At 39.7% G+C, this 21,359-nt stretch overlaps 1 protein-coding gene across 2 annotated transcripts in view; it reads right to left on the bottom strand.

Moving 5' to 3' along the window:
• The window catches only part of SORL1 (sortilin related receptor 1), a 197,156-nt gene that overhangs the window by 43,887 nt on the left and 131,910 nt on the right, over positions 1–21,359 (bottom strand). The window contains exons 22-25 of one of the 2 annotated variants that reach the window (XM_023499392.2): positions 17,157–17,330; positions 15,578–15,691; positions 9,098–9,220; positions 4,463–4,582 (exon numbers count right to left, since the gene is read on the bottom strand). In XM_023499392.2, coding sequence (XP_023355160.1) covers positions 4,463–4,582; positions 9,098–9,220; positions 15,578–15,691; positions 17,157–17,330 — 531 coding nt within the window. The remainder of the gene's footprint in view (positions 1–4,462; positions 4,583–9,097; positions 9,221–15,577; positions 15,692–17,156; positions 17,331–21,359) is intronic. The other variant, XM_031960174.1, reaches the window with a different exon arrangement.

The raw sequence follows: 21,359 nt of genomic DNA, 5'->3' as shown, positions 1-21,359 counted from the left end.
GTTCTCTTTAAGAATGCACTTAAAGACCTATCTCACCATAACCCAACAAGATGAAAATAATAACTACTACAACAATAATAATGCCTTGTTTCCCATTTGTAAGTCCTGTGTCCCCCAAAAGAATATAAGTTCTCAAGGACATAAACCTTGCTTAAAGATTTTTCAAAATTGCCACTAATGATTTTATGATTTTACTTCCTAGGATGATTATATACAGACAATAAGCATTCAGTAAATATCTGATGATTTAGTGATACTTCCTCCTGAAAAACAGAAAATGTTCTCACTTCAATTCCTTCATTTATTGTTACTATAACTCTAAAGGGTAAAGTTGTCTTTTAGAGGTGAAAAAACTAAAGGTAACCTAGTAATTTTAGTAAACCTAGAGAGTGGTTTACTCAAGGTCACACAGCAAGTGGGTTCCAGAAATAAAGCTACAGCCTAGATCTAATGATCCCAGAAGACTGGGCTCTATCTACTAGTTTAAATTAAATAGAGAGGAACACGAATTTAAAAAGAAAAGTTACAGAAACTATGGCCCCAGGCTGAAAGGAAACACCAGTGGTTTAAAGAGATTGCTCCATATCTCTGGTTTAAAGGGTGAAATTTCTGCACTAAAGAGGGCTGCTAGTTGCTTGCCTTCTCCATCTGATTTTCTCTTTCTTTACTTGAGCAGAAAGTTATTTATACCTGTTTCCTAAGGAAGAGGGAAGGGGAGGAAGGGAGAAAGGAGAGAAAAGGCAGGGAGAAGAAAAAGGGAAGGAGAAAGAGACAGGGAGAAGGAGAGAGGGAAGAAGAGAGAAAGAAGGAAAAGGAAGTTCTGAGAGGAAGAGGAGGTAATATTGAGGGGCAAGAGAAGAAAGAAGGGAAAGAAAGAGAGGGTGGGAGGGCAGAAGGAGGAAAGAGGGAAGGAGAGAGAGGAAGGGGAAAAAGGGGAGACCCAGAGATTGTATTATAGAGTGTAAGAGGTACTTTTCTTACAAATCAAGGCACCAACAAAAAGCTATTCATATTAATTCAATGGCTTGACTGACACGGCAGGATTTCAAATTAACTCAAGTGTATTCTAAAGATAATTTAAAATGCAAGGAAAGATAGTGTGTCATTGTGGGTAACATGCTGGACTTGAGGTCATAAAGGAAGAGTTCAAGTTCATTCTTTCTCTGTGCAACTAGTTAAATTATAAACTCCCTGGGCCTCAGACAACTCTTTCAGACTAGAATAAGAGAGAGCATTTATATAGCACGCTGTAGTTTGCAAAGTGCTTTAATAAGTAAAAAGCGTCCTGATTTTCTAAATCTCTTGAAAACACATGCTATCTCTATCCTCATCTTCTTGCTATATCTCCTACAGGACCAGTGTCTCATATGGCAGTGTGCAAATAAACCCACCAGAGGATTTAATATGTTACCGTCACTGACACTTGCAGTCCATTAGGTATTTTTTAAAAACACATAAATTTCCAGGAAGGAGAATAAATGTATCTGTCATGATACATGAGGTATTACCCCAAAACAGTAATTCTTTTACATGATTTTAATTTATTAATTTAATACACCAAATAACCTTTCCAAATGCCTCATCACATTTTCTTCCTCCTTCATGAATGAGTTGCTACCTAGAATGACTCCACATCAAGTAGCATCCATTTTTCAGGAAATGTTTTGTTTTAAACTAAAAAAAAAAAATTTTTTTTTTGGTGAGGCAACTGGGGTCAAATGGCCAGCTGGCTAGCTAATATAGCTGCCAGTCCAAACTCTCCACTATTAAAACATTTAAAACCCTCTAATCTGTCTTGCCTCAGTTTCTCCAGCATTATAGTACAAAGGTCACGTTTACTAAGATTTTTATAATACAACCTCCACTGGGCCTTCTCCCTCAGTGCATCAAGGAAATCCTGTTAACACTTTCTGCCTTTCTGGGCCTCCTTCAGAAATCAAACCAGATCTCAGATGGTGCAAAATGTCTTTTCCAGTATCTCCAATTCCAATCCATTCTCCCTTCTAGTATCATCTCTCTGAGGCTTTCTTCCATAATCAAGCTCTCTGTCTCTTTTCTCTTCCCCTTCCCCTCACCTACGTATCTCTCTATATCAATCAATTTCTCTATTAACTACATACATACCAGTGTGAATGCGTAGTGTATGTATATTTTATGTATAACTATATCTATATACACATAGTTATTATACATTTATTAAAGATAATGCAAGGTGCATATGGAATCCAGTGTGTATGTGTTTTGTACATCCTTAATCATTTGCAGATTGTCTCCCTCATTAGAATGTGAGCTCCTTGAAGGCAAAGCCTCTGTTTTTGCCTTTTTTTATATTCCCAGAGCTTCTCAGCCTAGCAAATAAAGAATGCTTAATAAAATACTTGTTTAATATTGTTTAAGTGATTTGGAGGCGGAGATAGGGTGAGAACACTCCACTCTAGAGATTTTCTGTTAGTTCATACTCTTTCCCCCCACCTTTTTTTTTAATTATTACATTTTGAATGATACTCCAGAGGTAGGTAAGGCTGAGTTTAAATTAGGTTAAAGGTTTCTAGAAGGACTAGGTGGAAAGAGTCAATTTATATGAAAAGATTAAAAATACCCCTGAGAGTAACAAGGAGTAAATTATGGAAAAACAATACCAGAACTGGAAAGGACCTGGGAGATCACCTAATTCAATGCCCTGGTTTTATGGGATAAAAAAACTGAGGTTCTAAGAGGTATGATAAATTTCCCAGCATCTTAGGGGCAACTCCAAACCATAACATGGGTTTCCTGGACTCTTAATCTCAAGGGTTTTCTGCTCCATCTCGTTACCAGAGTGATCAAGATAAAAATTCAGAGAATGGGAGCACTTGAGTGTCTAACACAGTCTATTATCTAATGAGTCACTCCTTGACCTTGGGCAAAGCTTTCCTGATTCAACAAATCCAGCCACAGCAGCTGATTATCAGCAAATGAGGTTTCACTGTTAGCCAAACACGAGCTAGGTCTTTCTTCTTTCCAGATGAATTATGGCCTCACTGCCTCCAGAAGGTTCAATTGTATAGAACTGCCCAAGGGCTGGTGGGGCTAACTAAAGGTCAGCCTGCCCTGACCTATTTTCTTTGGCTATTTGGTCACAGCTTAACTTCCTGTAGGAAATGGAAAGTCATGTGCACACATCTTAATGAGCTCCCATCTGACCCCAGATTATTTCAGGAAGAGGAAGAGGGAGAATCCTCTTAGGAAAGTTTGGAAGGGCAGCTTCTAGAACAAGCCTTCAGCTGAGGGTGGCAGGAGCTATAAATTTGCTCTCTCAGTACAGCCAGAGGAAAAAGAGGGGTGGGAGATGTAGATGGACCCCTCCCTCCCTGAGAAACGAAGCTAATTCATTCATTTCTGAGCATAGACGTGGGCTCTGAAACACAAGTTTGAGCAATACCGGTAACAAGATACTCAATCACCTTGCAATTTGCAAACAGAAATGCCTAAGTGCTTCCCACTAATTTATAAACTTGTCACATGTCCAAACCGAAGTTTCCTAATGATGGACAGCCTTTCACTGCTTGACAACGGTCTATCATGGGGGTTTTCTTCACCCTGCTGTGAGCCTGGATATACAAAGGTTCCACATTACAGATCATGGCTGGCCAGCCCCAACTCCTACTGCAACTTGTAGAGAGAGTTCAACAACAACAGGAAGTTACTTGAAATGAGCCAGTTTCTTCTGGTCAGGCACTTAAGGAAAATCTACTAACTCTTACAGGTCAAAAAATCAACAAAACTGACCACATTGATGAATGGAAGCAGGGCCACGAGATATTTGTTAAGAAATTCTTATGTACACAGTGGTGCACTAGGCACCGATGGGGAAATGCAGAAAGAAACTTGAGATAAGGTCCTTTTCCAAAAGGAGATAAATCCAAAACAACGAATAATATAAAAAGCACTTATACTTAAATTTCAAGTATATCACATAATGTATATGTAGGAACCATGGAGAAATTTAGTTTTATTTTTTCCCATTTGTTTTTAGATAGGTAATAATAAAAATTAGTTGGGATTCTTTGTGTCTCTTGATTTAGGGCAGGATGACAAGGCTGCTCAGGTATACTAGGAGGGATAGAAAAGATGAATTTTAAAGTCTTAACATACAAAGCAAGTAATTCACTTGCATTAAAATGATAGTTGATAGTATCACTTAATGATAGGTGATTATTATCATGTCTTATTCATATCAATCCACCTAATTCTGCTTAAGTTAGTAAAAATTTCTTACAATGTTTCCTGTCCCAGTTTCATGTACAATATATACACATACATACGCAGTACAAATGTTTAGATTTCATATTCTGGAACATACAACCTAGTCTCTTTATTCTACTTTTTTTTGGGGGGGGGGAGATGGGGGAAGGGAGCTAAGCCTTTTGAACCACTGACAAATAAGGATAACCATGAGAGCCTGGTTCCCTGAGTCACTCACCCGTACAGTTGGCTTCATCAGACCAGTCCCTGCAATCATTGTCCCCATCACATACCCAGGAGGAGCGGATGCACATTCCTGAGGAGCAGTTGAATTCATCATTTCGACACTGGTGAGCTTCTAAAGGAGAGAGAACAGGACAATGAAAAGAGAACAAGTGGAATCCCTGATCCGGTCAGACCAATAAACCCTGGACTAATTCTTCTGTCTCTGATAGAGGTTCCATCAAAGCACAGTTTTCCTTCTTGATGGGTTCAAGATGAGCCTAAACTTTTCTATTTCCTTGAGATAGTCTCATTATAGGATCTATTCTCTAAGAGTTTATACAAATTTGTCTTGAAATTATTTGCTGTCTATATCACGTTATATTCTTACACATTATTAAAAAGGGGCTGATAGGTTTAGGGCCTTTGTTTTTAAATAACAGGATGCTAACTGTGTGTCAGGAGTGAGGAAGGAAGAAGAGGGTTAGAAGACAATGTTTGTCTTCTTCAGGCATCAACAACACAACCCTGGATACAGTGATGTCAACTCTAACAAGTTGGGAGTGATACAGTATCTCTACCCTCAAGATGCTTTAAGTGGTAGAAGAAAAATATTCTTTTCCCTAAATCACTTTGGATAGGTCAACCTAACTACTGGGAGATTAAAAAGGAAAGAACCATGCTGAGTATCCCCTCAAGGCAGACTAGGTATGAGTAAAGATCTTTTTTTAAAACATATTATTTAAAAGATAAAACATTAAAAAGCCATATGTTTTTAAACATTGTGTTCATCAGTTGGTTCATGGGGTGAGATAGCACTCGATGCAGGATTGAGAGCTTCCAGCTGCTCCCCCTGAGTTCCACCTCAGACTGTTCCTGAGCCTCACAGACATATTAGAGTGCTGCCCATCCCCTCACCCACCCCGGGTTACTTAGTATGTATTTTGCATTTACCTGTGTCCCAGTGTTTTTCTTCTAATTGCAATGCAAGTTCCCTGAAAGATCTATTTCTCTTTCAGAGAAACCTTAGCATACTGCCTGTAAAGTCCCAAGTATCGAATAAACACTTTTTGAATGATTATTCTCTGTACATAGATTATGGACACTAAGATTTCCTTATTTTACAGTAAAATAATTGCATGACAATAGACTTCTAAAATGCCCAGTTGCAGTCTCTCTGGCAAGACAGGTAGGAAAAGCCTGAGAAGCCAAGCCTGCCTTGGCCCCAAGCATTCTGGCTTGTACACAGGATCCATTCAACCAATTATCTGATAGATGCTCAATCTCCTCAAATGCAGATTTTAATCTATACATATCTTTTTTACCCAGATAATTCTTAAAATTATAGATTTGGAGCTGGAGGCATTTTAGGGGCTACTGACAGGTCATCCAACTTGTTCATTTTATAGATAAAAGCATAGAGAGCTAAAGCTTTGCCAAGATAATGACATGGCTAATAAGTATCTGGGGTAAGATTCGAATCCAGGTCTTCTGGACAAATATCCAGCACAATATCCTCTACACCATGTTGCAGGTTGTCCATCCCTAGAAATTCTCCACAGAAGGTCCACCCAACATGCTGACAAGAGAAAGGAAATCTCTCTGTTTTTCCTATTTCACTGACAGAAGTGCAACGTTTGGTCTGTTCATCTGTTTATCCTCCTCTTGGTCGTCACTCTATCCCCAAAACATCATCCTCACTAATGTGATTTACACCACCTGCACTAAGTAAGACCTCCATAGAAGTGTATCTCAATGTACTGCTATATGGCTCTGAATTGCCCTACAGAAACCTATGATTCTGATATATCAGAGACTATAGTGTTCTATGAGTCACATCATTACCAGGAAAATAATTTTTTACAAAAGATGGCCTTTTGTAGCAAGGACAAGTTCAAATTCTGTGAAACTTTGAAGCTGCATAATTTTCCAAAAATGATTTAGCTTCATTTCTTTCTTCTATAGATCACATATTTAGAGCTAGAAGGGATCTCTGAGGCCATTGAAACCTATTTCTTTTTACAGATAAGGAAACTAAGGTACCTAGGACTTGCTCAGAACCACACAGGTGGCAAATATCTAAGGCAACTTTCAAAGCCAGGTTTTGCTGATTCCAAGTTTAGTACTATTTGCACACCATACCACCTCTTAAATATTCAGATCTTTACTTGGGGAACACCTATAACATCTGTTCCAAGATACATACTTAGGCTAACAGAATTTCTTAATAGGCTATTCTTCGTGTTACAACCTAGACATTAGTTTTTCTCCAGTGTGGATCAATCAACAAAACAAGCCAAAATTAAGTACCTACTATGTGCTAAACATTATAGCCAAAACTACAAAGACAAATGAAACAGGTCCTGCCCTCAAAGAGATTATATTCTATTGGTTATCCTTTTTGAAAGATAGAAGTTAATTTGGAAGTTCTATAACACTCTAGGGGCTTCTAGGTAGAGCAAAGGATAGAGTGCTGAGAGTCAGAAGGACCTAAGTTCAAATCCAGTTATAACTGGATTAACATTTCCTAGCTGTGTGACTCTGGGCAAGTCAGTTAACCCTGTGCTTGTCTCAGTCTCCTCATCTATAAAATGAGCTGGTGAAGGAAATGGCACTCCAATATCTTTGCCAAGAAAACCCCTTATGGGACACAAAGAGTCAGACATGACTGACAAACAAAAAATTCTGGGGCTTGACATAATCAGCAGTGTCAGTTGGGTTTTAATAGATGACTTTCTACAAATGAACACATCTTCATGATCACACAACTAAGGAGGAAGAAGAAAGAACTTGGAGAGCATAGGTTGAATTAATGATTCAAGAGTTCCTAAAAATAGAAGTTTAGACCTTAAGGCATAAACAAAAGCTTGCCTCTCTAGCAAAGAATTTATTATTCGATTACCCAAAAAGCATGCAGTTCAGTAGAGCAAAATCCAGACTTAAGGGTTGACTCCCTTGCCCCCCCCCAATTCCCTCATGTATATAAAAGAATAAGCCCATGATCTGTATAACTTACAGTGATGACCATGTTCAATAATCTTCTGGGTACTAAATGGGGCATAAAGTTATGTTAGTTGTGTTTTATATTAAAAGGTATTCCTCAGACCACAAAGGAGGTCCTGTGCAAAATCCAAATAGAAGGATTCTCTATAACAGTAAGCCTTTCATGATGCTCCTAGCTGTACATAGTAGGCATTCGATAAACTTTTGTGTTGAAGAACTAAAAAGCCTTTAAACTCTTTGTAGTCTTATAAGCCTTTGTAATAAAAACAAACCAAAAAACCTTCTCTATTTGATACCTTGGGCATCACAGACCTGAATTCCCCAATCCAATGGGGAAGGAACTTTCTGTTTGGGAGCTGCTCCGATTCACTGACAGATGTGTGCTGGCAGACCTCCATTTCCTTATCTCTGAATTATGGGTGAGTGTTCTCTGCTGATACCAGAACAGGTCTCAGACTCTCACATACATAAGGACAATCTGAATCTATCTCCCTCCTTGGAAGGGTAATCAATCTAACCGACACACTTCTCCGTGATGTCTGTGACTCTTACCAGGGGTTAACCTCCACCTGTTCTCTAATCAATTACTCCTGGAGGCAAACAAGCAGGAACCCTGCCTCCCCTCCATGGCCACGTGTGTGATATCTGGGGATATCAACAGGGAGAGGGCCGGCTCTTACAGCAGAGGAGGGCCCAAGTCACATTCTGCTGCAGCTGTTCAGTTGTCTTCAGTCGCACCTGATTCTTTCTGGCCCTGGTTGGAGCTTTCTTGGTCAGGTCACTGGAGTGGTTTGCCATTTCTTTCTCCATTCATTTCACAAAGGAGGAAACCAAGGCAGGCAGGGCCCCACACTTAAGTACCTGCCAGAGACTGCATCTGAATTCGGAAGCTGAGTCTTCCGACTCTAGGATCAACACCTACTGCCCGCTCAAGTCACCTCAGACTCCCTTAAACATGGAACAACGACAATCAGAGAACAAGCATGTGGTTGGTGCTTCCAAGGCTTCCAAGGAAAGTCTGGTCAGATTTGAAGAAAAACAATCAAATCCCCACACAGATGGGAAGAAATATCCCGCTGGAATATTCTCTATTGTCAGCACTCTCTCCAAGGATGATTTCTACAGACATTCCACATCTAGAGCTTAACACCCCGACTTCCTGGCCTGCCTCAATATTTGACCTGCCTCAAACAGTAATAGCTTCCTTTTAAAAAGTCTTTTCCCCTGTCATAGCTATTGTTTTACTTCATCTCCAGAGAGCCCCAGAAAGGCAGGTAAGTCAGGGACCATTAGGCCAAAGGAGGCAGAAGTGGTATTTCCAACGTGAAAGAATGTATTTGTGGCATAGCAAGCTCTAAAGCCCATGCCTTCCAGCTCCCAAAGAAGCATTATTCACTTCATTTTGGATATGATATTTCCATTCAATTTATATTCAAATGAAATGGAGGGAAAAACTTGCAATTAACTATGTTGTACAGGTGGTAAAGTGGTTTAAAATCTGGGCATGGGGATAAGTCATCTAATTAGAATGGAGCAGATGTTGGAAGCCTTCTCTATCTAGCAACTCTAAGATATTCTTTATTTCCATCAGGAAGACATGGTCTGTGATGGCAGAATCTCCAGAAGTCAGCCCTCTCTTTTTCCTTACCACAATGATTTTCATCACTATTATCTCCGCAATCATCCTCCAGGTCACATTTGTAGGATAGTGGGATGCAAGTCCCAGACTCCTGGCATCGGAACTGGGTGTCCAGATCACAAATGGTGGTAGCTAACAGGAAAGAAGATACAGGGAAGAGGTAAATGAGTCAGATGGTATGATTGGGAACAGCACTGCCTACCCTCCCTAATTCCATTCAACCAGTCTTAGAAAAGCACACAAGTTCTACACCGCTTGAGGCTCCTACCACCTATTTCTTTCCTCCTCCCTGATTATTGAATCGCCAACTATCTAGATGTCATTCTCTCACCTGCCACCTCCCATTCTCTCATCTCTTTCTTCCTTAATTCTACCCTTTCTCTGGTCCAGTACAACCCTAATCAGTCCTCTAATACCTCTGTTTTGTGGATTCTCCTTCTACAGTGCACACACTACTTAACTGTGGACCATTTCTCTCACAGTCCTTCAGTTTATTTGTCCTCAATGAAACCTGGCTTCCCTTCCCTGTATCCCAGACCACCTACTCCTACACTGACTATACCTTCACTTCCACTCCCCGACCCACTGATCCCAGAGAGGGAGAGGGAATACTCCTAGATTCCCACTTCCATTTCCAGGATCTCCCTTTACTGTCATTGCTCAGTAATCTCTCCGCCATTTTCACTTTAGTCACATCAAGGTAGCAGTTGTATATTAGCTCCCAAGGGATTCTGCCTTCTTGCCTAAGGATTCAGTGCCAGGTTCACCACCTTCCCTTCTTTCCCAACTCCTAACACCAAGGTGTTCAATATCCTTCAGAATCCTAGCAGATGTTCTTTCAAATGTCCCATGCCCTATCTCCTTCACTCACCTCAACAACCCCAAAAGATAGTCACATCACCAGTCTCACAGTACTCACAAGCATTCCATTTCTTTGTTCCAATACTCTTGAAATCTTTCTAATTTTTGGTACTTTTTTCTCAGTCTTTCACAATAATTTATTATGACTTCCTCATCTATTCTATAATTTACTGATTCCACTCTGGTATCCCTTACTTCATTGTCTTATTATCACTCAAACTCACCAAACCCTAAGCTTATTCTCACTATCTGCTTCTTCTGGTCAAACTCCTATGTCACTGAATAGAGCTGGATGAAATTGCACAACTGTGTTAACTGAGTACACTATAAGTCTTCACTAAAACAAGGCAATCCTTTTATTCATCCCTTATTCAATATGTCACTCTCATTACAGAAGTTATTACAAACTTTCTCTTGTTCTTTCAAGCCTCCTTCCCCCTATTCTTTCAGCTGAGGATCCTCTCAATTTACTAAGAAAATTGAAGCCCTTAAACATATACTCCCTCCTTTCCCCTTCTTGTCATCTTTAAACACCATGACATCCTTTCAACATGTGCCTCTGATCCCATCTCCTATTTTCTCCCCCAAGTTGTCACCTCAATCATACCTACTCAGGCCTTTCCCATTGCCTTCAAAGGTGACCAAGATCTGTATCATCCTTAAAAAAACATAACTAGAACATTTCCCTCAAGCGCTCATTCTAACTTTCTCAAATTCCTAAAAGAAATGACAATGCTTATTTCCTCTATTTCCTTTCCTCCCATTTAATCTTCAATCATATGGAATCTGATTTTCCAAGCTCATCACTTAAATGAAACTGCTCTCTCCAGAATTATCGGTGGTCTCTCAAATGCTAAATCTAACAGACTTTGCTCAGTTCTCATCCTTTTTGATTAATCTGCTACATTTAAAGCTGTGGCCTTCTGGAAACTGCTTCCCTTCTGGGCTCTTGTGTCACATTTTCTGCTGGTTCTCCTATTACCTGTAGAAGAACTTCTCAGTCTCCTTTGCTGGCTCCTCATCCATATCACAGCTCTAAATGTGGGGATGGTCTGCAAGGCTTTGTCCAAGAACTTCATCTCTATACTCTTACTAACTTCATTGGCTTTCACAGGCTTAATTACCATCTAAAAGCATGTAACTCCTAAACCTATATGTCCAGTTTCTCACTTGAGCATCATCTCATATTACCAGTTACCCATGTGACAATTCAAATTTGTGTCAGATACATCTTAAACTCAGCATGTCTAAAATTTAATTCATTATATCTTCTCCTAAACTCTCCCCTCTTCCCAGACTTTTCCCTTTCTAACAAAGGAACCACAATTCTTCCAGTCTCTCAGGTTTGTAACAATGGTTTTATACTCATCTTTTTTTTTTTTTCCCTTCCTCACACCACACAGCCAGCACCAAAACTTGCTATTTCTACCTTTATATTTCTTGTACCTGCACCCTGCCCCAGTCATACAATTGCCATCTTAATCTAGAACCTCTCAGACGGATAACTATCTAATGAGTCTCCCAGTCTCACAAGTCTCTCCCCACTCTAGCCAACCTATACCAGAGAATGGCAAACTATAGCACATGGGACAACTCTAGCTCCTGTCTTTGTTTAGCCCATGAGCTAAAAATTATTTTTGTATTTGAATTTAAAAACTGAGCAATTTTTCTTACCTCATGGGCTGTACACAAGCAGGCAGGTCAGATCTAGTCCTTGGGCACCTCTTTTCTAAACAGTTGCCAAAGTGTTTTTCCCCCTTTTAAGCCCAGATCTTGTTATCTGACTCCTCTACTCCATAAATCCTGTCCCCATCCCCTCTGAGATAAACACAAAATTCTCCCTATGATTTTTAAAGCTCTTCATAACCTGGTCCCAACCAGCTCTTCCACACTTATTGACCAACTGTTACTCCCCTTCTCATACTCTTCAATCCAGCCCAACTAGCTCTTTTGCTCCTCATACAAAGAGCTTCATTTCCTTTCTCTAGAACTTTGTACCAACCATTCCCTATGCCTGGAGGGCTTCCTTCAAGATGTGTAACACTTTCTGCATCAAGTGATTTTGAATTCCCTCTCAAAGATAGTGCCCCTCCTCTATTTAATCTATGTTTATTCTCATTATACTTATTGTGTATAGCATTCATATTTGTATTTATCTCCTCCAGTAATCTATAAGCTCATTGAGGACAAGGATTGCTTTTATTTTATTTTTTTATGAACACCTATTTACTTAGTCCAGTAACTGTTAACCGAGTAGTCACCCAATAAATGTTTGTCAATTGATATTCCAACTCCCCATTTTATAGATAAGAAAAAATGAGACTCAGAGTAGTTGAATTATTTGCACCAAGTCACACAGGTAATAAAGGACAGAGTTGGAATTTGAACCCATGCTCTTTGACTATAAATTCCACATTTTCCACTGAACCTCAGTTCCTCTCTAGTCCATTAACAAGACTTTATTAAGTGCTTACTTACTATATGCCAAACACTGGGAATATAAAGAGAAAAATGAAACTCAAAACTCATCTACAACATGCAAATTATATTCTACTGGGGAACAAACTGAGACCTAAGTGCGTACACCTGTGTGCACCAGAGGTGAGAGGCCTGCTCCATCTGGAGCTCCTGGGGCAGGGGGGCTAGGGCTGCAGGAGCTAGGACTCCTCCTTTGTTTCCAGGACACCACTCCCAGAGGATCTGAGAAAGCTGGTTGGATGATACGGGACCCTCCCCATGGTGAGCAGCAGAATGAGATACACCCTGGGATGAGCAGCACTGCTGCCAGATAGGGGCTGGGTGGCAGTCTGGGTGGGGGAAGCGTGGGAGGGAGTTGGTATAGATATTTTGGCAGCTCTGATTTGGGGCTCCATAACTTCTCTGTAATTGAGAAGTGAGTGGGAGGCTGAGCCTGAATACAAAATAACAAGAGTGAAGGAAAAGCTCTGGCAATGCTGCCTGGCCCTTTGCTGCAGAGGGAGCAATCTCCTAAGAACCCCCTGCTTCCCTCCAGGACCAACCCTCAGCTCCCCTTTCACCGTCTCCAGGAGTCCCCAGGGGCACCAGGTGTTCCTCCCATTTGTTGACAAAATATACATTCTATTCTATCTTGATGAGCGTCACTTTTCCAAGGACTGGGACAGCCAGATAAGAAATATAGTCCATGAAAAGCATAGATAAAACCTTATCTTGGCTTCCCAGCATCACTTTCTAAAGCTTGCTTAGGTAATCTCCTCACCTTCCACTACCTCTCACTTCCCTGGTCTCAACTAATTGCAGTTTCAAATAGAGAAGAGCAAAGGGCTACCATTTCCCTGATAAAGAGGCCTCCGCCCCGGCTCTTGTTTCCCAGCAAGACCTAGTGGGATGTGGTGTCTCATCCAAAATAGGAGGTCAGAGCCAGCTCCTTTTTTCACTTTAAGGACAGTGACCAGAAGGGAATTTCCACATGAGGAAGCTCCCTCTGCCAAGGCAGGTTGGTACCTCTCCTACAATATCTGTTCTGGAAGTTGTCCAGATCACTGAGAGGTTAGTGCCAGTGTCCCTACAACCAGTGGAAGTCTGAGGCAGGCCTTGAACCCAGGACTTTCTTGGTCCAAGGTCAGTTCTCTATCTACTATCTGCCTTTCACCCAAATAATAAACTAAAATCTGTTTGCAAAGTGGTTGAGTCAGTAGCAGAGACAAGAAGATTCAGGTTATCTATCTATAGGCAGATCTTTTTCATATGCCTGCCTTTCTTTTAAGTTCAGCAAATAAAAAATTTCAATTTATCAAAGCAAAACATCAGCAATTCATGGAGAACCTGACAGTACTATTCTGAGATGGTTAGTACCAATAGGACAGAAGAGAAAGCATAAGCTTCTTGAGAGCAGGAACTATTTGGATTTTATTGTCTTTGAATCTCTGTGCTTGGCAACAAGGGCTGGCACAGAGTGGTGCTTAATAAATGTTGATGCTTGACTGACTGGTTAACTGATCTCCAGGATCTTATTCCTAGAAACAAGCATACTTTTCTGCACAGGGGAGCTGCCAGTTAAAGTTCTTTCTCTAAAAGTCCAGGATGGTAATGCTCTCTGGCTTGCCCCCACTATCTGCCTCCGTATCATCAGGTTGTTTCAGAGGTAATTTCAGTATCCGATCTAAATATTTCCTACTGCTCTGTACAAATAATTCAATCCCCACTTTTATCTGGTTCTAAATAGGAAATGTCTTGTCCTATACTGACACTATCTTTGCTCTCAAAAGACTCCTACCCAGTGAGGTCACATCTTTCCAGCCTCCTTATGAGGTATAGAAAGTTAAAACAGTACCCATTTTAGAAGCAACAAAACGAAATTATAAAAAGGTCAGTGACTTTCCAAGCTCAGTAATGAGACTAGGCCTTGCATTCGACTTTGTCACTCTTCACCTACAGTTTTTTGGAAACCTATCCATTGAGACCAGGAAAAATAACCATGAGGCATATGGGCAAAAGGCCTTAGGGAAGGAGCATTTGTAACATCAGATAGAATGCACAAGTTTTAACATCTTAGCCTCTGGAATGAGCGCTTTGCCTGCCTAATTCCAAAGAGTTGGTTAATAGGTCAGTAAAGAGGGTGCACAGCCAATAATAATGACAAGAGCCATATATAATGTGGGTGAAAATGAACACTTCAAACACCTCAGATCATTGCTAAGTCAGACATGTAAAGACTGATGCTTTGGTGAAATCAGGAAGGAAAAAAACAATTTGGACATCAAAAGGTCAAATATTTAAAAAAAACATGTAAAGGGGCATATATCTGTCTGGGTAAACTAAAAGTTATTATAAATTAAGAAGTGATCAATAATGCTATCAAAACTAAGGAAGGCCTTGCAACAGCAACCAAAAAAAAAAAAAAAAAAAATTCTAGAGCTGGTTAGAGCTTAGCCTTTATAAATATTCTTATTTTACAAAGGAGGAAATTTAGCTCCAGAATGATTAGGCCAAAACTCCCAAATGCCTATAATACGTGGCAATTCAATTTGTATTATACATCTCTTTGAGTAAATTATTAATTTATTATTATTTTAAGAATGATTTTTTTCTTTCTTTTTTTTTTTTTGCTGAGGCAAATGGGGTTACGTGACTTGCCCAGGGTCACACAGCTAGGAAGGGTTAAGTGTCTGAGGTCACATTTGAACTCAGGTTCTCCTGACTTCAGGGCTGGTGTTCTATTCATTGCACCAACTAGCTGCCCCAAGAATGATATATTTCTGTTAAAAAAAAAAAAAAAAGCATAATTGAATGAGGAAACACATGGACATTTCATTCTTCTTTCTCTCCCCATCCAGATTACTTTCAACATTTTCAGCCCCTCTGTATATATGGTCTAGGTACCTAATTATTTCCCTAGAATGTATGTATACTCCTTAAGGGCAGAAATAATTTTTGCATTTTATTGCTTCTCCAGCTCTTGCCACTAGGTGTTAATAAATGCTTGCTGATTGACTGACTGAGACTCAACTATTACCTGAAAAGCATACTCTTCTCTACTTGGAGCCCACAATCTGAATTGCAAGCCTAGAGAAACTAACCCACATCCCTTGGAAATTCAACCTCAGGAAAAGATAGGAAGCCTATGGCCCAACCAAGCAGGTGACTCACGGCAATTCCTCTCGTCGCTCATGTCTCCGCAGTCGTTGTCATAGTCACACCACCAAATACTGTTGATGCAGTTCCCATTACTGCAGCGGTACTGATTGCGCAGGCAGGTGTTCGCTAACCCATCCGGAGAGGCAAGAGGCAAAGAAAACAAAGTCATCCCTACTGTGGGGTGCACAGAACCACAGGTCTTCGGGGTCTCTACTTCCCCATCCCAGGACCAGAATAATGGGGGAACAGCAAGAAGAGACACACAGAGGGAAAGGGCATTTGACTTGGTTTCTTCTTCTTAATGAAAAGTAAAAGAAGCGAAAGCAGCCAAGAAAGAGTCCAAGTACAACTGGGACGATTAACTAGGATTCTGGCACTGGCCAGTGGGATGAAGGAAAGCCAAGCCCCCATAAACGATATTGGGAGAGGTTATCCTCACATTTGGCACCTTAATGGGGACCCAAACCAAACTATATTAAATTTTTTTTTCAATTTATTAACTTACTGGATAGTTTGGTTTTTGTCAGATGATTTTTAAATTACATATAACATACATATGTTTTATATATATATATATATATATAATATGTTATAAATTATATATAATTTAATTATTTAAATTATATCTCATTTATTTTTCTGAGGTAACTTTCTGTTTTAATAAAACAAACAAGTATTCTCTACTTCCTGCACAGAAAAAAATGCACTTGTTTTGTTTTGTTTTTTAAAGAAATGAGGCTGAGGCAACTCATAGATATTTGTCTTTCAATAGCCAGGTTATGTTCTGGTAATAGATACTGAAAGAATATTTCCCACATATGGTGCTGATTCTATTAAATTTCAAATACCTTTGAGATGCCATATAGAATCCAAAATATGTGCTCTTTTTCAGTGGGAGGGGGAAAAAAAGGGTTTGTCTTTTTTCTCTATTTTTCTTAGGAAAAAATCTAAAGTACTGCCATTGTATATTTAGCTGCCCAGGCTCTAATACTGCGGTTAAGAGGGGAGCTTATGATTACAAAGAAAACGCCACCTGGGGCAAATGCAAAGGAGGAATTTTGGACATCAACATGGATCCATCAGGAGAAGGACTGGTCACCTAGTAGGTCAGCTCCTCATCATGGTAACACATGGGCTGAGAAAGAGAAGCGGAGGGGTTATCTAGACTAGAGACTCATAGACTGGAACTTAATGTAAGACAAAGTTCACAGCGGGCCTGGACCTTTTGTAAACACTGACAATGGCACTTCAACAATGACTCAGCAGTCAGAGCAGTCTCAAAATAATTACTGGGTGAGATTCACTGTTCAAAGATGGACTGGTACCATCTAGCCAGGGAGGTGGGGAAGGAATGGTAAAAAGATCAGGGTCAGAGTGAAAAAATTAGAGGCCTAATTCTGACATTAAACAGAAAAGCACAATATCTGTAAACAGGGATCTCATTCTAGGGGTCAACAGCAACAATACTTCAGATTTGGAAAATGAGGCAGGGTCTACCCTTAGGGTTTCAAGACAAGGGGAAAAGATTGGGGATGGGGATGGAGTAAGAAAAGAAATAAGCCAAACAGATGAGGATATAAAAAAGCCTTACCTTCTTTGATACAGGTCTTATTCTTCAACTCATAGCCTCGAGGGCAGTCACACATTAGCTCCCCAGATGGAAGGATGCTGCTGGATACCCCCTCAGGACACTTACAACTCTTGCTGTGGTTGGCTTTGGGCAAACACAGCAAACTGCAAGGCTTGGATTCACAGGCGTTGTTTCCTGGGTGGAGGAAAAGAGATAGCAATGTGGTAGGTGGATGATGACTGGGACCCGAGGTCCCAGAAGCTCGCAAATCCTACCCAGACTGGGGTGATCACAATAACAAAAAAGCAAAGCCCAACCCCTTCATGTGATAGATCATAGAACTTAAGTGACTTTCCTAAAATCACACAGCTGAAAAGTAGTCCAACTGGAATCTAAGTCTTCTGTGTCTCTTCAGTCTTCTACTTCTACTGAGCTGCCAGACTCTCAATGCAAGAAACTAATCACTATTTAAGAAGCTTATGTTCTAAATGAAGTATATCAAATATCTTAAATTGTGGTAATGGAAATGAAATATTTCATGGGCGTTGGGAGGCAAAGCTTTTGCCATCTGGAAAAATCCACATAAAACTTTTTTTAGTCCTCCCTTAATACCAGAAAAAAGTCTAATTATTATGATTTAAAAGATAAAATATGTTGATGTTATATAATACTATATATATATATGTATATATATACTCTATGCATTTTTGAGTTTCTAAACTTTTTCCTATGTCATCTGCTGGCCTTTGTGTGTTTTCAGCAGCTTCTGCAAAATTCCCCCAAAGTTCCCATTTAATTTCTTATGCCAACCTGGGATATATGGAAACTGTAATGGGGAAAGTCATGATGTGAAAGGGATAACTATATTCTCGTAGTATTTGTCATGATAATTATTAATAGCCTCTTCAATTCTCCTCTGAAGTGCAGCATATCACAAAGACATGGAAGACCTGACCAAATTCAAAAAAACCTAAGTCTGTGATCTTGGAATTCATATTAAACCTCTCCATGCCTCAGTTTCCTCATCTGTAAATTGAGAGTAAACAGTCATAGTAACCTTATAAAGCCCTCAGCAAACTTTAGCTCATTATATCAAGTGAGCTATTATTGTTGTTTCCAAAATACAAAGGAAGAAAGGAGAAACTTTCTTTTGTTAAACACCCACATATTTTCCTACAGCCCAACTTAAAAATAATAATACATCATATTCACATAACAATTTAAAATTTACAGTGCACTAATCTTGTGAAATGGAGGGGGGGTGGAAGTATTATTATAATTCCATTTTAGAAATGAGTAGACTTTAAAACACATTAGATGACTTTTTTTTTTAAGATGACATAGCTAGTAAATGTCAGTTTACCCAACAGTTTGCCCATCAAACTGGGCCACTGCCTAACTCCTATGACACATCCTGCAGGTAGACTCTAGGACATGGAGAGGGGAGAGGCAGACCTCTCACCTATTATTTCCCTGCACATAAAGTCATGGGAGGCTGGTCTTTAGAGATATGCACATGTCCAATCTGCACAAGCTGGACAATCAACCCCAGGTGTAACAGTAATCATGTGTGATCTGTGTTGGTACAGCTGGCTTGAACAGTAACCTGTAACGACAGGTTATAACTGTAACTTGCTAACAGTAACAAGGTTCTGGTATCCTGTGAATGTGGAGTTTTTAATTGGTTGGACAAAAAAGAGAAAGGAGAAAAGGTAAAACAGTAGTGGTGGCCAATGTTGCTTCCATCAAAGCAGTATCATGCTGTAGAGTGTAAAGTAACTGATACTATCCTAAAAACAGGAAACAGAAAACATTTAAGGAAAGGTGACAGCTACAGAATAGAAGTTATGGCTCAGAGTGTTTGGGCAAGCACAAATGAGTCTATTGCTAGAGTAGGAGTTCCACTTATTTAGAAAGCATAGTGCCAGAGGGGAAGGATTAGTGTCATAGGTTGGATCCTTTATGGGCCAAAGCAGCTGCATACTTCTCCTCCTCTCACTCTAGGAGATCTTTTTACATAAACATGCAAATTGTTTACAAGAGCAGCTGGGAAAGAGAGAAGGAAACCCCGCCAACAGGGCAAATGGAAAAAATAACTAAAAAATAATGGTCTGATTAATTGTAATCAATAGTATAAACTTCATCAACCAAAGATAGGGGACTGACATGGTTCTAACATGATTCCTTTCTGAAAAGCAATGAAATAAAGAATAAATGTACAAAGTGGGAGCATAAAGACATGTGGTTGGTGTTCTGGCTTGCTTGATATTAAAACAGTAACAGCAGAATTTGAAATAAATGTAAAGCCTCTCAAGGTAAAGGTTCTGAAAGGGACAACACTCAACTGAATGTAGAAGTTCTAATATGTTTCTTTAAAAAAAAAATTGATTACTCTAAATGTATAGCATGTATACAGAGGCAAAAAAACTATTAGCTTATCGATCAAATATCTGGTTAAGAAATGCATTAAATGAAGTGATGATTATATATTGGTACAGATTCAAAAAGCAATGCCTCTGTACTTGTCATATCACTAGGAGATGTGACTGATGTCACTGATGATGTACTTGATTGACAGCAAAGCCCAAACTACTAAAAACTAGGCTAATTTCAGTATTGCTGTCTAAGCGTGAGCAGCTTGTGCTAGCAATGTTTTAGGATCAAAGATTTAGAGATAGAGAGAACCTAAGAGATCTAGTTTATTTTACAACTAAAGAGACTGAGGGCCAAATACTTTACATGATTTGCATGAGGTCACAGAACCAGGATTCACTCCCAGATCATGGCAGAAGATGTGGAATCACAGGATTTAATACCTGGGAGATCCTCAGAGGTTATTTATTCCAAACCCCTTATTTTACAAATGAGGCATCTAAAACACTAAGACTCACTTGGCTGCTGTCACAGAGGTGGCAGGTGCCAATAGATAAAGACTTGAACTCAGATCCTTTTAAGAATTCTTGATGCGCCACCCGCATACCCACCCCCACCCCAAGAGTAGCTCAGACTAGCCTTCTGTTGTCTGAACGGGAAATGATTCTGAAGGAGGATGAATAATACTGGCAATCGCCAGCAGTAGCTTCTGTGTCTCAAGGAAGCCAGAAGGATCCTAGAGCAGGCTGACTGGCATTAGATATACCTACCTCTCTAATTCAGGGTGGCAATATGGATCACCTGTGGTTATGTTTAACTATGTGAAGTGAGTAGATCACCTATTAGTCACTGATCAGGATTTTTCTGACCTACTCTGGACTGTCATAACAGCACTCCTCCAAGATCCGATAGCATGTGAGCAGCCTGAGGCCAGGGACACATTCATTTTTGCTCAGTTCCTAACACAGGACTCTGATGGTACTTAGAAAATGTGTGCTGTGAACTGATGCTGAGTGAAATGAGCAGGACCAGGAGATCATTATATACTTCAACAACAATACTATATGATGACCAGTTCTGATGGACCTGGCCATCCTCAGCAATGAGATCAACCAAATCATTTCCAATGGAGCAGTAATGAACTGAACCAGCTACACCCAGAGAAAGAACTCTGGAAGATGACTAAAAACCATTACATTGAATTCCCAATCCCTATATTTATGCTCATCTGCATTTTTGATTTCCTTCACAAGCTAATTGTACAATATTTCAGAGTCTGATTCTTTTTGTAGAGCAAAATAACGGTTTGTTCATGTATACTTATTGTGTATCTAATTTATATTTTAATATATTTAACATTTACTGGTCATCCTGCCATCTGGGGGAGGGGGTGGGGGGTAAGAGGTGAAAAATTGGAACAAGAGGTTTGGCAATTGTTAATGCTGTAAAGTTACTCATACATATAACCTGTAAATAAAAGGGAAAGAAAGAAAAGAAAGAAAAGAAAGAAAAGAAAGAAAAGAAAGAAAAGAAAGAAAAGAAAGAAAAGAAAGAAAAGAAAGAAAAGAAAGAAGAAGGAAGGAAGGAAGGAAGGAAGGAAGGAAGGAAGGAAGGAAGGAAGGAAGGAAGGAAGGAAGGAAGGAAGGAAGGAAGGAAGGAAGGAAGGAAGGAAGGAAGGAAAGAAAGAAAGAAAATAAATGTGTGCTGGTTGAAGAAAAGGATGAACTTTCCAATAATGGCCTCAGGGAGGAGCTGAAAAGCAGGTCATCGCTCCAAGTATCTTCCATGATTACACAGAACTGAACTATGAAGGATTCAGAATGCACACTGAAACACATGTAATTTTAGACA

This window comes from Sarcophilus harrisii, chromosome 3, assembly GCF_902635505.1.
Source record: "Sarcophilus harrisii chromosome 3, mSarHar1.11, whole genome shotgun sequence".
NCBI lineage: Eukaryota > Metazoa > Chordata > Mammalia > Dasyuromorphia > Dasyuridae > Sarcophilus > Sarcophilus harrisii.
The sequence above is the reverse complement of the archived record's forward strand: the minus strand, read 5'-3'. Positions and strand labels throughout refer to the sequence as shown.